Genomic DNA, 16,835 nt, shown 5'->3' with positions numbered 1-16,835 from the left:
TCTGGTTTGGGGTCTGCGTAAAGTTAATTATTTATGCTTTTGTTTGCATTTTTAAGACGCTTCTGTAGATTCTGCTGAATGCATGTAACATTGAATAATGTAATAATGAAAGGCTAAGACTCGCTCTGGAGGCTGAGAGGGTGCTTTGTCTGACAGTATACAAGAATGTGTGGGGAGAACCAAGCTTAAATATTGTGACTATAGCCTTTGGCAGCTTAAATAATTTGACATTGTACTGTTCGCTTTAAAATAATTCATTGGATTTTTAAATTGATGTAAGCAATTTATTGTTTGGTTTTGTGATATAGCCTTACACGAGGCGGATTTCCCCCCCTTCCCCCCCAGCAGACCAACAACATAACAGTACTGATCAGTTCTAGGATTCTGTTGATGGCTTAAATAAAAAGATCACAATTACATTTCCCTTTAAAAAGAAAAGGAGTACTTGTGGCACCTTAGAGACTAACACATTTATTTGAGCATAAGCTTTTGTGAGCTACAGCTCACTTCATCGGATGCATGTAGTGGAAAATAGAGTGGGGAGATTTTATATACACAGAGAACATGAAACAATGGGTGTTACCACACAGACTGTAACAAGAGTGATCAGATAAGGTGAGCTATTACCAGCAGGAGAGCGGGGGTGGGGGACCTTTTGTAGTGATAATCAAGGTGGGCCATTTCCAGCCCATATGAATGTATGAGGAACAGGGTGGGTGGGGGGGGGGAAGGGGGAGAATAAACATGCGGAAATAGTTTTACTTTGTGTAATGACACAGCCACTCCCAGTCTTTATTCAAGCCTAAGTTAATTATATCCAGTTTGCAAATTAATTCCAATTCAGCAGTCTCTTGTTGGAGTCTGTTTTTGAAGTTTTTTTGTTATAATATTGCCACTTTTAGGTCTGTAATCGAGTGACCAAAGAGATTGAAGTGTTCTCCGACTGGTTTTTGAATGCTACCATTCTTCATGTCTGATTTGTGTCCATTTATTCTTTTATGTAGAGACTGTCCGGTTTGGCCAATGTACATGGCAGAGGGGCATTGCTGGCACTTGATGGCATAGATCACATTGGTAGATGTGCAGGTGAATGAGCCTCTGATAGTGTGGCTGATGTGATTAGGCCCTATGATGGTGTCCCCTGAATAGATCTGTGGACACAGTTGGCAACGGGCTTTGTTGCAAGGATAGGTTCCTGGGTTAGTGCTGGAGAGTATTTGCTTCAGGTTGGGGGGAGGGGGGGGCTGTGTGTAAGCAAGGACTGGCGTGTCTCCCAAGATCTGTGAGAGTGTTGGGTCATCCTTCAGGATAGGTTGTAGATCCTTGATGATGCGTTGGAGAGGTTTGAGTTGGGGGCTGAAGGTGATGGCTAGTGGTGTTCTGTTATTTTCTTTGTTGGGCCTGTCCTGTAGTAGGTGACTTCTGGGGACTCTTCTAGCTCTGTCAATCTGTTTCTTCACTTCAGCAGGTGAGTACTGTAGTTGTAAGAATGCTTGATGGAGATCTTGTAGGTGTTTGTCTCTGTCTGAGGGGTTGGAGCAAATGTGCTTGTATCGTGGAGCTTGGCTGTAGACAGTGAATCGTGTGGTGTGATCTGGATGAAAGCTGGAGGCATGTAGGTAAGCATAGCGGTCAGTAGGTTTCCGGTATAGGGTGGTGTTTATGTGACCATTGCTTATTTATGTGCTGCACTTTGGGCAGCCTTAAGGGAAAGAGAATGGCACTTTTTGCTTTACACTAAGTGCACATGGATGGTACAAAGGAAGCTTCAACAAAACCTCCATAGTCCTGAAAAGCCTGCAGGGAAAGGTTGGTTAAAACTGATTCTCTGTTGCAAGCCCTCTGCTTGCAGTTGTTTGCTTGCTTTATTTCACAATGGCAATTGCAAGGGTGTGCAGTAATAGTGTGACCAGACAGCAAGTGTGAAAAATCAGGACGGGGTGTGGGGTAATAGACACCTATATAAGACAAAGCTCCAAATATCGGGACTGTCCCTATAAAATCGGGACATCTGGTCACCCTATGCAGTAATACAAATGAAACAGCATGCAGGGCTGGGCAATTTGGGCCATCGCCCAGGGCACTGTAGCCAGCCTCCTGGTGCAGAAGCAAGGGGCTCAGGCTTCCTCTCACTGCCTGCAGGGTGCAACCCGGTGTGACAGGAATGCCCGCTTCCCTACTCCTGAGCAGAGGCCCCCTGCTCACCGCCCGACATGGTGTCACTCTCAACCAGGTTCCTAGTCCTGCCTCCGCACTCTGCAAGTCGGCTCTCCCCACCCTAAGGTTGGGGATATTTCGGGGGCGAACCTTCCACCATCACCACCCGTCTTAGCTACCTTCAGTGCGCTGGAGCATTTTAGCCTCCACCTCCCCTAATAACCCCCTTACCTGGGACTGGGGAGGGGCACTTGAATATTGGGGATGCTCAGTATTGAGGTGGGGGGAGATCTGCCCTTCTGGAGCCCCCCTGTCACCACCCTCCCTTTCCCCCCATTATCCCCACACCAGTGTGATTCTATCTATACACCTCTGGTTCCCTCCCCTCTTTCTGGGTCTCTCAGGTCACCGTGCGTCCTTGCCACCACAGCCCTCTGGTGCCCTCCTGTCACTGCCTCGCCTTGGGCTGCCAACCCGCTGGGGCCCTGTCAGAGAAGCTGGATGCTGTGCTGAGTGGGAGGGGTATGACTGTGCCCCAGTGCCTGCACACCCTGTCAGAGTGCGGCAGACCGCTGCTACGTTATCTTGGCTGTCCTGCCCAACAACCAGGTGAGGGTTCCCTGTAGCACTGGCTGGGGGCGACAAAGTGACTGCTTTGGGGTTTCCTGTCACCATAGCATCCAGCTGTGACACACTGCAGGGCAAGACCGGCCCTGCGGGTGGGTGATGTGGTCAGGGCGTGTCAAGGTTCCTTCCCCACTCTGAACTCTAGGGTACAGATGTGGGGACCTGCATGAAAAACCTCCTAAGCTTATCTTTACCAGCTTAGGTTAAAACTTCCCCAAGGTACAAACTATTTTACCTTTTGCCCTTGCACTTTATCGCTGCCACGACCAAACGTCTAAGAGATATATAACCGGGAAAGAGCCCATTTGGAAATGTCTTTCCCCCAAAAATCCTCCCAAACCCTACACCCCCTTTCCTGGGGAAGGATTGATAAAAATCCTCACCAATTTGCATAGGTGAACACAGACCCAAACCCTTGGATCTTAAGAACAATGAAAAAGCAATCAGATTCTTAAAAGGAGAATTTTAATAGAAGAAAAAGTAAAAGAATCACCTCTGTAAAATCAGGATGGTAAATACCTTACAGGGTAATTAGATTCAAAACATAGAGAACCCCTCTAGGCAAAACCTTAAGTTACAAAAAAACACAAAAACAGGAATATCCATTCCATTCAGCACAGCTTATTTTCTCAGCCATTTAAAGAAAACAGAATCTAACACATATCTAGCTAGATTACTTACTAAGTTCTAAGACTCCATTCCTGTTCTGTCCCCGGCAAAAGCATCACACAGACAGAGAGAAAGGCTTTGTTTCTCCATCCCCCCAGCTTTTGAAAGTATCTTGTCTCCTCATTTGTCATTTTGGTCAGGTGCCAGTGAGGTTATCCTAGCTTCTTAACCCTTTACAGGTGAAAGGGTTTTTCCTCTGGCCAGGAGGGATTTTAAAGGTGTTTACCCTTTCCTTTATATTTATGACAGGGGGGTGCTGTGGTTCAGAGGCAAGAAGCAGAGTGGGGCTGGAGTGCGAGTTCATGGATGGGAGTTTGGGGCAATGGGTTGGCGGGGGAGAGGCAGCAGTGGCTGGGGCGATGGGGGTCAGGTGGGGAGCCTGGGAAGGCAGCTGGGGCTAGGGGCGCCAAAATACAAGTTTGTCCAGGGTGCTGTTTTCCCTAAGACCGACCCTGTAGCATGGGATATTGCAGATCAACACTGAGATGCTTTGGAAGAACTGCGTATGGGAAATCCCAGGTATGAATAGTGTGGGCTGCTGCCCGGTCAGTCTGGAAGTGCACTGGTAGAGCTGTGTGTGAAGCTGGACTGGACTAGCCGGAGATGCTGCAAATCACTCTGCATTTAGATGTGTTGACAAAGCCCTGTGGGGGTCAGGATTTGGAATAACATCAAGTGCTGCAGATTAGATTGAGATGCGTGAGTGTGGATTCAGGACTGGAAAAGCAGTGGCTGGTGCATGTCAGGGCTCAGGTGCATTGACAGTATGGGTGGACTAGTACTCGGCAAAACTGGAATAGCCCAGGGTTTTGCTAGTCAGAACAACAGTGTGATCTTGGTGCATTTCTTTTCTGTGTTTCAGTGTGGTGTCTGTGTGAAATCCAAAACTGGAGGTGGAGCCCAGCACCTTCGTAAGAAAGAAAATCCTCTTAATAATGTCACTAAGTGCTGTGTATGTGTGAATTAAATTTTCATGCCAGTGAGGGAGCTGATCGTGGTGGCTGGAGGTTGACATAGTGATGAAATGCATTAATGTCACTTTCTATTTGTTAAGATCCCAAAGTAGATAAATAATTTCAAGTGATATTTACAGAATTTCTACAATTATACAGAACGGTCACACAATATAGATAATAGTACAAAGAGCGCAATCCTGCTCTGATTGAGGTAAAATTCCCATTGACTTGAGAACAATCAAAAATGCAGAGATTTGAGTAACTGAAAAAATTGAATGATTCACAATCCATGTGTGAATTTAATGCTTGTGGAAGTTGATGGCTTGAGAGTCCTGGAATTTGAAGTCCTCTCTCTAATCCCAGAATAAATACAGTTGTGGTGCAAACTTGGAGGCACCAGGGGTTAGGGGACAGTTTAATCTCCATGGCCCATTGAGTCCTTGGTCTCTAGGCTAAGATTGGCACTTCTCTGGTTGGCGGAAGTTGTAAGGTGGTGATGTTATGTAGACACTTGAGCATTAGGAACTTGACTGACACACCAAACTCATTTCACACAGGCTGAAGGCACAGAGATGAAAATCATGTTAATGCCTAGAAGAATACCAAATAGGCAAACCTTTGATTGTTGCCAACCTGGGCTGAAAATCCGATGAAGTACAGGACTGCACTACTGATCGGAAAAGGACTGTATAACCCTGGGAGCAGTCAATCTGGTCTTGTGGTTGCTACAAAACTGCTTAATTTTGGTCTGAGTTGTGATTCCCTTACTAGTAGTTTTGTGGAAGGCTTTCAATTTTAACAGCTGCAGAAAGAAAGCTTTCAAGACTAATATATCTTGGTATCTTGAGAAGGTGAAAAACAGACACTGGTGGAAAGATGTGGTTTGAAGGTGAATTTCCCGGTGAATGTTGGGTAATCAGAGCTTTCATACTAAACCAGTGGTGTGTGTCACAATGAGGCAGACACAGGAGGCTTGATGCAACTGTGCAGTTGTTCAGATGGGCAGATTGTGCTGTGTTTGCTCATTCTGTGTTTGTTTTCTCCTGCAGGATGAAAGAGTGGTGGATTCAGGTGGGGCTGCTGAGCGTACCCCTCCTTGCTGTCTACCTGCACATCCCTCCGCCTAAGCTGTCCCCAGCCCTTCACTCATGGAGGGCGTCAGGAAGGTACTTCACATACAAGACCCAGAACATCTTTTACAGAGGTGAGGCCTGACGGGAGTGGTGTATCCATAGCTTCAGGGAGCTTTCTGCAGCACTGAGGAGATCCTGTGTTCCTCAGGCTGGGGGTGCCAGACTAGCAGACAGACCTTTGCACTGTGACTGAGAGCTGCTGGACCTTCGCTGTCCTCCACCAGGGTGGTGCTACGGACTGCTTCTCTCTCCAGTGCTGCTGGTCTGTGCCACCAGGCAATACTAGAGAGAAGCTTTGAAAGCACTGGGAGAGAAGGATGGGGAGGAACATACAGAAGCTGGTTGCCTGGCACAGAGTGGAGATCCCCTGCAAGACTCGCATGGGGAAGAATGGTGAGGGAGGGAGACACGGAAGAACTTAAGGGAAAGTAAAGACAAAGGCATGCTAGAAAAGCACTGGAGAATCAAGGAAAACATAGACACTGAGGGGAGATAAGGAGCCCAAAACAAAGAAGAGAGAGAGAGAGAAGAGCAAAAAGTTTTAAAACAAACACATAGAGAAATAAAACTGGGGTGTGGAGAGAGACAGACTGACTAGAGACAGACTGGACAGAAACGGGTGAGATGGGAGCATTTGTACTGGGATGTGGCCTGAAGGGGCATGCAGATTCCAGTCCATTGTGAGAGGGGAGCTAAAACTGTGTTGAAACTATGGTAATGATTGAGTAGAAGATACGGGGAGTCCTTGCTCCTTAGCTCTTGAAGTGTTTTCTCTCCACACTACACTGAAATGGAGCCGTCTGGCCTCCTTAAATTAAGTGGCAAATGTAGGTCAGTTAATTCACTTCTGGGGGAATGGACCATGGGTCTAGGACCAGGGTCAGTATCATTACTATGAAACATTTGTATTGTGGTAGTACGTAAAGGCCACAAGCAGGTTGGGCCACATTGTGAAGTACCCCCCTCTAGGCACTGTGGGAGTACCCCCCTCTAGGCACTGTGGGAGCAGATGCTAAGGTTCTGGGTGCCTCTGATAGCCTGGTTATGGGTAGCTGAGTGCAGGATAATAGTAAGAAAAAAGTTGTGAACCCCGGTTGCTGGGGTATTTAGTCAGTGATGGCATTTTGCCTGCACTTTTTGTGCTCAGAGAGAATTTTTGGAGCCATGATTAAGCTCTGTTGGAGAAAAACCTGGTTCAAAATATGCAACTTGTGTCTGTAGCTGTACAAACTTGTGTTTTTATCCCCTTGTGTTTAATAAGCTAAACTGGGACCGTACTTACTACTCCTGAGGGAATTCTGCGCCAACAAACTAAAAATTCTGTGCAAAACATTTTAAAAGTCTGCAAATTTTATTTGCCAATAAATAAATGTGGAGGCTCCAGCATGGCAGTGGGGAGCACAGGCCACTGGCTGCATAGAGGTGGGAGATCACCCTGCTGTTCCCCACCCCACCCCAGGACATGGTGAAGCTGCACCCGACCCTGAGACAGCACAAGAGCCAGACCTGCCCCAGAGGTCCGTGTCCCAGCCTGTGTGCAGGGGGGATCTGGATGCAGGGGGTGAGGCTCAGCGGGGTTGGGTGCGGGGAGCTTGGTGGGGGTGTTCTGGGAGTGAGGCTCAGCGGCAGGGGTCTGGGTATGGAGGGGTTCGGATGCATGAGGGTTGGGTGGACGGGGTGGGTTTGACCTGGCCCTAGGGGGTGTGTCTGACCCAGGACCATCCTGGGTGCCCCCAGCCCCCCATACCTTCCCCCTGTGGTGATTTACCTCTCCACTGGCTGCTCCGGGCACCTGAAACAATGTGCCTGCACTGCTGGGGAGGAGCATGTGACCGCTCTTGCGGCTTCCCTTTGCTTCCCCATCAGAAAGTAATTTTTCTGTGGAGAAGTAAAGAAATCTGCATGGGATGTGAATTCTGTGCACGTGCCGTGGTGCAAAATTCCCCCAGGAGTAGCTTGCATTAGACTCCTCTCAGGAACAGTTAGGTCCCGCAGGAACTGGAAGTGGTAGGTTTATTCAAATGGCACACTTGCGTTTGTGGGCACTTGGTGTTAAGCAGCACCGTGTAGTTGGAGGTGCTGTTGTTTTGGATGAGATGTAAAAATGATGTCCTAGCTGCTTGTCATTGAAGATCCCACAAATCTCTTCTTGAGAGCAATGGTGTTTGCTCCAAATTGTGGCCAAATTCCAGTTTTAAGTACAGATGCTCACAATATACTTACTTCCCAAGTCTTCCCCATGTCGCAGTTTCAGTTGGGAGCAGTATTTTTCTCCACTTCCTGTCCTTAACCTGCTGCTATGTGCTGTGAAACAGCTGTCATGTTTTACCCAAGGGATGGCTGCATTTGAGTGTCTGATTCCTGGTTTCCCTATCAGTTTAAAATTTGCATAGTGCTTTGGGATCATTCAAAATGAAAGGTGTTATGCAAATGTAAGCTCACTCATTGCTCCCAAGTTGTTTGTGTACATAGACTGATTGATAGCCTAATGTGGTGAGCCTCCACCTGGTGCCATTACATCAACAGTATAAACTCTCTCCTCTTCGAGGTGCCTCTGTCCAGCTCTTAAGGAACAATAGCCCTAGTAACAGGTTTTTGTGCAAGCTGAGAAGTCTCTGAATGGCAAAGTCTCGGGGGTTTTGTCTGTGTGTTAGGTTCTAAGAATGTTTACTGTGAGGGAGCCTTTGTGGCTGGAGAGATCTGATTTTTTAGTGTTAAAAAATCAACAAAACTCTTATTGGGAGCCTGGAACACAACTTGGTTGATGTTACTGGTGCTCCCTTGGAATTTTAGGGGGGGAGGGATAGCTCAGTGGTTTGAGCATTGGCCTGCTAAACCCCGGGTTGTGAGTTCAATCCTCGAGGGGGCCATTTAGGGATCTGGGGCAAAAATTGGGGTTTGGTCCTGCATTGAGCAGGGGGTTGGACTAGATGACCTCCTGAGGTCCCTTCCAACCCTGATATTCTATGATTCTATACTGTTGGGTCCCTGATACGGTCTCCTGTACAGCTGCTTTAAAGTTAAAGCATCCTTGGAGTGTAGCGCGTCTTGCTGATGTCCTGTTCTCTCCTCAGATTCATCAGGTGCACTCGGCAGTTCAGATATTGTGGTTCTGTTACACGGCTTCCCAACCTCCAGCTATGATTGGTACAAGGTGAGGGGACCATGTAAGCACAAAGTGTGGACTGTGTGAGTAAAATCGGTGATTCTCACTTCCCCTGGAAACCAGAGGGGGATCCCTCAGGGAGGAATAAATGGGCCTGTCTGACTAGTGAATCATGGAGGAGAGATCGATGAGTGACAGGGCTTCCCTAGTTTATGGCAGAGTTCTTGTTTTGGCTCTCCCAGCCCACTTCACTCTTTTTTTTTCCTCATAGCTAAGACTTTGCCCTGGGGTGAAACTTGGCACAATTTGTCATAGCTTTCAAAGTGTGGCAAAGTCATCACCTACAAGACCCTATGTAACCTTGTTTCCACCTACCTATGTCTCTGATGTCCTTTCCTCTCCCTAAATTCTTCCCAGTTCTCTCTCACCACTTCCTCCTTCATCTCACACCCCTTTTCATGCCTGTTCTAATGCTGCTTCCCATGCCTGGAGCGCTCTTTTCTCATCTGCCAAGTGTCCTGCCCCACTTCAGTTCTCTCCTTAAGACTCACTTTCAAGCATTCCTTCTACTCCCTTGGCACTTCGGCTCCTAAGATTTTGTCCTATGATTTATTTTGCTTGTGTGTTCCTGGGGGCAGGAAACTTGTCTTTATACAGCAGAACCCTGTTATCTGATCTAATTGGGACTGGGGCCAGATCCGATAATCAAAAATTCATATAATTCAGAGAATGGGAAAGTGCGAGGCTGTAGTGCCATCTAGTGGCTACAGGAGAGATCACCTGCTTCTGGACCTGTGTGTGCTGGTTGTTTGGTTAATATGGAGAGCTGGATAATGGAAGGTCGGATAAACAGGGTTCTTTTGTATGTGTGAAGAACGATGTCCATTTCCTGTGCTGTGTAAATGTTTGGTGGTAATCAGTGTGGCATTCCTGGGACCAGATGCTGGATTTTGTAAGATCCAAAGGGAGCAAAAATCATCTCTAGCTACTCACGGATTCCAAGGTGATGGAGGCAGCTTCTCCCAACTGGCCTATATGAATATTGGTATTTTCTTTTAAAAATAACTCCATACAGGCCTCTTGTGGGGAGGCGCAGCTGTCGTCTCAAAATCTGAGTCCTTTGGTATATTCACATTTTTTGGGGAACAAGGGCACTACCCTTGTAATGGATGAGCAGGTGGACTTCCCTGTTGAATGATTGTGGTGTCAGTTTGACAGGTTCTGAAGGAAATTCCCATATAGTACATCTGGCCAGAGGATATAGCTATAGAACTGGGTCTTACGTTGGAGGGAGATGCAAACCGGAGGGGAACCTCAGAATCTAGCCAATATGGCCTTTGCAGGGAGAAACCCCACCGCGGGGCTTGGGGGAAATAACTTTTTAGAAGATCTGTTGGCTTTTGCTGTCATGAATATACTGGTTATTATGATAACTCAAATCCACTGCAGTTCAATTTGTGTTTGCAGCATGGGTGTCTGGGAGGAGCTTTAAGAAATTACGGTGTAGAACTGTCCATCTTGGTGCGTAGGCCTCAGAGATATGAGTGTAGCTGCTCTTATGATTTCCTGTCTTTCTCTTACAGATTTGGGAAGGGCTGACCCAGCGATTTCACAGGGTGATCGCTCTGGATTTTGTAGGATTTGGTTTTAGTGACAAGCCTGTAAGTGATCCTGACAGACGATTATGTAGTTTCTTTTGGAAAAGGAATTTAATGATGAAAGTACATCCAGACCAATGGCATCACACAAGGCCATGCCTGAGAAGATGGATTTTATTTACTATGGATTTTGATGAAATCAGTTCATTTCTCAGGTTGCTTTCTGTCTTTATCCACTTACATTTTTTCCAGGATGCAGTGTTGTTGTAGCTGTGTCACTCCCAGGATATTAGAGACACAAGGTGGGTGAGGTAATAGCTTTTATTGGGCCGACTTCTTTTCATGAGAGAGACAAGTTTTCAAGCTTACACAGAGCTTGAAATCTTGTCTCTCTCACCAGCAGAAGTTGGTTCAGTAAAAGCTATTACCTCACCCACCTTGTGTGTCTAATATTTTTCAGCAACAGAAATAAAGATACAATTGTAGAATATGATTGGTGTCAAAATCAAACATCAGAAATGGGACGTGATGCAATGGTCTCTAAAGTGACCACACTCCACTGGAGTGTTGGCTCACCTCTGTAGAACAGGTTTGCTTCACTTGTCACATTAGGCAGCTCTGACACAAGTAAAATGCTGGTGAAGGGTTACTAGCTTGTGGTTACGCTTGTGTAATTGTAACCTTGCAAACAAATCACGGAGTGAGTTTGATAGTACTTAGCTCTTCATCTTCAAAGAGCTTTACACACGCTAGGTAATCATCACAGACCTTCTGTGAGTTGAGTTTCATTATCTCCATTTTATACATGGGGAAACTGAGGCACATGGTGGCAAAATGATTTGCCCAAGGTATCTCAGTAAATCAGCAGGAGCCTGGACAAGAATCTGAGTTGTTGGCTGTCAGTCCTGGGCTTGTCTCACGCTTCTGCAGTTGTCCACGAACACTGGTGCTTAGTTGTGTCCAGGCACTGAACTTAGTCAGACTGGAACTGCCAGGTGGACTGTTCAGAAGAACCTGCACAGTGATATTCCAGCTCTCTGTAACTAACAAGATAGAAGTGTATGATGTTGCTCTCACTGGAGCTGCTCTCTTGCTTTGCTTTTTAAACAGAGGCCCCATCACTATTCCATTTTTGAGCAGGCCAACATCGTCGAGGGGCTGCTGGGGCACCTGGGTCTCCGAAATCAGAGGATCAACCTCCTGTCTCATGACTATGGAGACACAGTTGCGCAGGAACTGCTCCACAGGTCACTGGAAGCACTAAAGCTCTGAACGCTCTTCGTCATCCTCCTAGGGTTTAATTCCCTGAAGCTAAGTAAAAGTAAATGGTGGAGAGCCCCCTCTTTCCCCATCCCACATCTGAGATTCAGGGTGACAGCAGGAGGTACCAGTGTGATACCACGCTGAAGGATGCAGTAGTAGAAGAGCCTAGGTAGATAGATGGAGGGAAGCTGATATGCTGCCTCCATTGACTTCAGTGGAAGCTGTGTACGCAGATACAGTGGAAGAGTCTTGTCTAGCCATCTCCAAAACTAGATGCACAACATACTCTTTGTCTTTGAGACCTGGAGGCTTGTCAAGGATGTGAGGATTGAACAAGGCAAGTCTTCACAAGCCAAGAGCATCTTCTGTCACCATTGACCAGGGTCTGTGTGAAACCACAGGGGATGGCTAGTCGCAGATGGAAGGACTCTGCCTAAGTTAACATTTTTCTTCCCGTCAGAAATTTAGCAGCAGCTGATGAGGCTTTGCCTTTTATCTTGTCACCTCAAAGTCGGTGGCAAATGTTAAGGATTTGGCCTTGCCACCCCCCTATGAGGAAGGGACCAGATAGAATGCCCCTCTTACAGATGGGGAAAATGAACCAAAGAGTGGCTGAGGGATTTGTCCGAAGGCAAGTCACTGGCAGAGGAGGAGTCAGAACCGAGGTTTCTTAATGTGCAATCCCTTGTTCTAATCAGTAGATCAGGCTCCCTGTGGCTGGGAAGTGCTGCAAGGTGTAACTTCCACACAGAACTCCTTACAATGGTGTGGTGTGGAATCTCTAGCTAATGAGTACATGTCAGATGTATAAATGTGTGTGTATTGTATTAGCATTTAAGAAGGTTTTTTTAAAATTATGTTTTACTTATTTAGTACAAAAAACTTAGCATGCTGTGGAGTTCCCAATCTAACCAGTTAATGATATGAGTGGGGGAGGGCGGGTGGCAAGCACTGCTGATTTTTTAATTAGTCTAAAGTGAAAATTATTCAGCAAATAGAACATCCAGTAGTGCAAATCCAGTGTGCCTATTTTCTGTATCCCTCTTGAGATCCTGGGAGAGAAGACGTTCCCCAAGGCTGCTGAGACTGTTTCATAAAGCATGCATTAGAGAAGGTCTTGTTTACTCTCTTAACAGTGATTATTGCAATGTGAATGAGTTGTACAGTGAAGGAGAGCTGTAGGGAGTACTTTGATACTGCTGTTCCTATGCTACTTTTGAAATCACATCTCATGGGTTAATTCACATCCTGGATTACGTTTTAATAAATGGCAATATTACTGCAGTCTGTTGGTCAGTCACTTCTTGGAATTGCCTGAGAATTGCTCCAGTTTAATTCAGTCTTGTCTCTTGTTCTCCAGGTATGAACACAATAAAACTGGATGTGTCCTGATCAATAGCCTTTGTTTATCCAATGGAGGTAACTGTTTTGCTTAGAGTAACATGATCTGTGCAAAATAAATTAGTGGCTCTCCATCTGCTTCCCTGATATCGGTGCCTACATCACCACTGAGACTAACTGGTCCCTTTGTTGGCAGTCTCATCACGGTGCCAGGGGCTGAATGGGCAATAGAGACTGAACTCCCCTCTGACCCACAGAGGGGTCCCTCCAGGCCAGGGATGAAGCACACTGGTGGAGCAGTGTGGGGAAGCTTTCACTGCTCTCCCTTTTCTATGGTTAGTGGAAGGCTTTAGTGCTGCCAGTGCAGCACCTTTCACAACACCAAAATTCACTCTTAAGTGGGGAAGATGGGGCGGGGGGAATGGCTGGTTATAGAACATGGGAAGGCTGATTAAACTGGACAACAGATACGTCTCCCTCCTTTGTTTTATTAGTAGCAGATTGATCCTGTTAATGCAGCTTGTAAGGGCAGATGGTCTCTATTGTGGCCCATTTCTGAATGGTGCTGCGACTGAGGAGTAAGAATTTCTTCCCTTCTTTAGGACATGTTTTTTGGCCACTCTTTGTGAGAGTAGGTGCCTGTCCTGATGTGGCTGGTTCGGTGCCTTGATGGCATTTATAGTCTATAATGGTGGCATCGCCGCCTCTCTTCCATGCACAAAAGTAAATTCTATTGAGAGGTGTTTAAAATAAAAAAAGACTCAGCAATCCCCATTTAAGATATTGGTATCTGGCTGTCAGCAAATGCATTCCCTGAGGCTGCGCAGGTGCGGAGGGAGGGCAGAAGAGGGAGACTGGAAAATGTCAGAGCAAACTTAAGTAACTGCAATGGCTGTTTTCTGAAACACTTTCAGGTATTTTCCCAGAAACTCATTACCCCAGATTCATTCAGAAGGTGAGCTGCTTTGGTCTCTAGTTTTATGAAATCAGGACTCAAGTATCAAGAATAAAACTTCTAGGCATGAGTTTGAGTGTGTGCCGTTTTTTGGTCCTAGAATGTGTCCTTTTCCAGCTAATGTAATTTGTTGGCTGACTTTAAATGACTGCATGTAAATGTTTAGCTGCAGTTAAGGGGGGAGCAGTTATTCAGGCCACGTCTACACTAGCAAACTTAGAGCAGCACAGCTGCACCGCTGTAAGATCACTTGTGTAACTGCTCTATGCTGATGGGAGATAGCTCTCCCGGCAACGTCGTAAAACCACCTCCACGAGCAGCAGTAGCAGCTAGGATGGCGGGAGAAGCTCTCCTGCCAATATAGCGCTGTGCACACTGCCACTTACGTCAGCAAAACTTACATCACTCAGGAGGGAGGTTTTGTTCACACCCCCGAGTGACATAAGTTTTGGCGATCTAAATGGTAGTGTAGACACAGTCTCAGAGAACAAGAGTCGTTAAACATTCTGTTTCATTGTACCACCTTTTGCTTTGATCTTACCAGAACTTGCAGGGTCAGGTCAGGGTTATTGGGGTGGAATATCTATTGGAAACACCGAGGGTTGTGCAGGCGCTGGGGGTGTCATTCCCTCTGACTCTGCCCGGAGTCAGTGGTCTCATCTGGTGGTAGTGGCTGCTATGCTGCTGGACAAGCAGTTCTTTCAGATGAGTCCTAAAAACTGACGGCCCCCACTGGTGCAGTTTAAACTAAGCTTCCATTTAAAAAAAAAAAAAAAAAGTCTTAGACACCAAACATGTGCTCGGCATCTCCAAGACACACTAGCCTGGTTGCAGTCTGTTCTTGAATTTCTGCTGCTGCTCAGCGTGAAGACTGAGCAGAGCCACCCCAACTTTCACTGCTGTTGTTGGGGAAGCCATTGTGTCCAGCTCTGGGCACCACACTGTGGGAAATTGACCAAAAGCAGGTCAATTTCATGCTGCTGGTGCTTTTGGAAAGCTGTGAGCAGCAGCAGAGGCAGGTGCTGGAACTCACTGGGGGAGGACCCAGAAATGGAGACTGGAGGAGGGGTCAGAGAAACAGATGTCTCCCCATTGCAGCAGCCAGACAGCAGAGGGAGAGGTAGACTAGTGGACACCTTCACTCTTTGCAGTAACTAGCAGGTTCTGGGGTGGGAGGCTGGAAAGAGAGAATGGAAATGCTCCATCTCTGTACAATAATAAGCAGGTGGGACTTGGAAGGGGGAAGGGATTCAGATTTATCAAACACCGACTGTCCAGGTGCTGATGTGAAAGATGGAGCTTCTTATAGGAATCCCATCACCTTTCCCATTCTCATTAGTGATGGGTGAGCTGCTCATCCCAGCAAGGCTGCTTATCCTTCCCTGACAGCTCCTCAAAAAAAAAACTTACTGCCTTCCGGTTACTAGCCTAGTCTTTGTCTCAAGTCTTGGTCTTAGTGTCTTTGATCTGAGGTTCAGATGGCCTAAAGAGGTCAGTGGCTGAAGGTGCTTTGGTTCAGTGTATTAATAACTTTGAAAAATCTAGTGGTAATAATGGATTTACTTCAGTGATTGTGGGGAAGGGTTGTTCTGTAAGACGGCTGGTTCATGGGGGCCTGGTAGCTCTGTAGGAAAGGCCCTCTGAACAGGCAAGGAATCATTGCTGTCTATATGGCATTTAATGGCATTTTTCTCCTTTCTTCTGCCAAAGATTCTCAAGGATGGTGGCCTACTGTCCCCCATCATCACCCGGCTAATGAACTACTGCCTCTTCTCAAGAGGGTGAGTTGGTGTTCTGAGCACTACACACACTGTAGAGGACAACCCTGTTGTGACAAATGTATAGATTAGGTTGGAGTATAACCCAGGAAACACTCTCACTTGTATGAAAGTATTAAGTCATGCGTCCTCTATAGTCTGTAGTTACTAGATGGCTGCTTGTTCACACACACTTGAGCATGTTTCATCTGGTAGAGGACAGTAGCTCACTATCGTTTCATCCAGTTCTTCGGTGGTAGGTGGATGTACCATATTATGCTGAAGATATTCTGAAGTTGAGACAGACTTCACTTGGAAGCACTGTTAATGTCTAAACAACTTATTTTCCTTTCTGACCCTGTGCCTTACACTTGGTCCCGCAACATTGTCCTAAGAAAACTAGAAAAATGTGGTTTAGATGAAATTACTATAAAGTGGATGCAAAACTGGTTGAAAGACTATTCAGAGTCATTATCAATAGTTCAGATGGGGGTTGGGGGGGGGAAATATATCTATTGGGGTCCCATAGGGGTCCAGTACTATTCAGTATTTTCATTGATGAATTGGATAATGGAATGGAAAGAATGCTTATAAAATCTGTAGCTGACACCAAACTGGGAAGTGTTGCATGGACTTTGGAGGACAGTATTAGAATTCAAAACGACCTTGACAAATTGGAGAATTGGTTTGAAATCAACAAGATGAAAATCAGTAAAGACCAGTGCAGAGCAGGAAGGAACAATCAAATGCACAACTACAAAATGGGGAATAACTAGTTAGGTGGTAGTTCTGCTGAAAAATAGCTGTGGGTTATATCGCATCGCAGACTGAATGAGCCAATAATATGATGCAGTTGCAAAAAAGACTAATATCATTCTGGGGTCCGTTAACAGAAGTGTCGTATGTAAGACATGGGAGGTGATTGTCCTGCACTGCTCAGCATTGGTGAGGCCTCATCTGAAGAGCTGTTTCCAGTTCTGGGCGCCACACTTTAGGAAAGGTGTGGACAAATGGGAGAGTCTAGAGGAGAGCAACAAAAATGATTAAAGGTTTAGAAAACCTGATCTATGAGGAAAATATAAAAACCTGAGCATGTTTAGTCTTGAGAAAGGATGTCGGGGAGGGGGAGCCTGATAACAGTGGTCAAATATGTTAAGCTTTGTTATAAAGAGGACAGTGATCAATTGTTTTCCATGCCCACTGAAGGTAGGACAAGAAGTCGTGCAGCCAGGGAGATTTAGGTTAGATATTAGGAAATACTTTCTAATTTTAA

General features: G+C 46.2%; 1 protein-coding gene across 5 annotated transcripts in view; it reads left to right on the top strand.

The window, feature by feature from the left end:
• MEST (mesoderm specific transcript) overlaps positions 1 to 16,835 on the top strand; it is a 32,653-nt gene that overhangs the window by 884 nt on the left and 14,934 nt on the right. For 2 of the 5 annotated variants that reach the window (XR_012156865.1, XM_073328908.1), the window contains exons 2-7: positions 5,459 to 5,613; positions 8,617 to 8,696; positions 10,232 to 10,461; positions 12,870 to 12,928; positions 13,765 to 13,805; positions 15,516 to 15,586. Coding sequence is in view for 4 of the 5 variants with exons in the window: in XM_073328908.1 (XP_073185009.1) it covers positions 5,460 to 5,613; positions 8,617 to 8,696; positions 10,232 to 10,461; positions 12,870 to 12,928; positions 13,765 to 13,805; positions 15,516 to 15,586 (635 nt within the window). In the remaining variant the exon portion in view is untranslated. Of the gene's footprint in view, positions 1 to 2,561; positions 2,767 to 5,458; positions 5,614 to 8,616; positions 8,732 to 10,231; positions 10,462 to 11,356; positions 11,494 to 12,869; positions 12,929 to 13,764; positions 13,806 to 15,515; positions 15,587 to 16,835 lie in introns of all 5 variants that reach the window. The other 3 variants (XM_073328910.1, XM_073328909.1, XM_073328911.1) reach the window with 3 other exon arrangements.

Source organism: Lepidochelys kempii, chromosome 1, assembly GCF_965140265.1.
Source record: "Lepidochelys kempii isolate rLepKem1 chromosome 1, rLepKem1.hap2, whole genome shotgun sequence".
NCBI lineage: Eukaryota > Metazoa > Chordata > Testudines > Cheloniidae > Lepidochelys > Lepidochelys kempii.
Note: the sequence above shows the minus strand (reverse complement) of the source record. Positions and strands in the feature narration are given on the sequence as shown.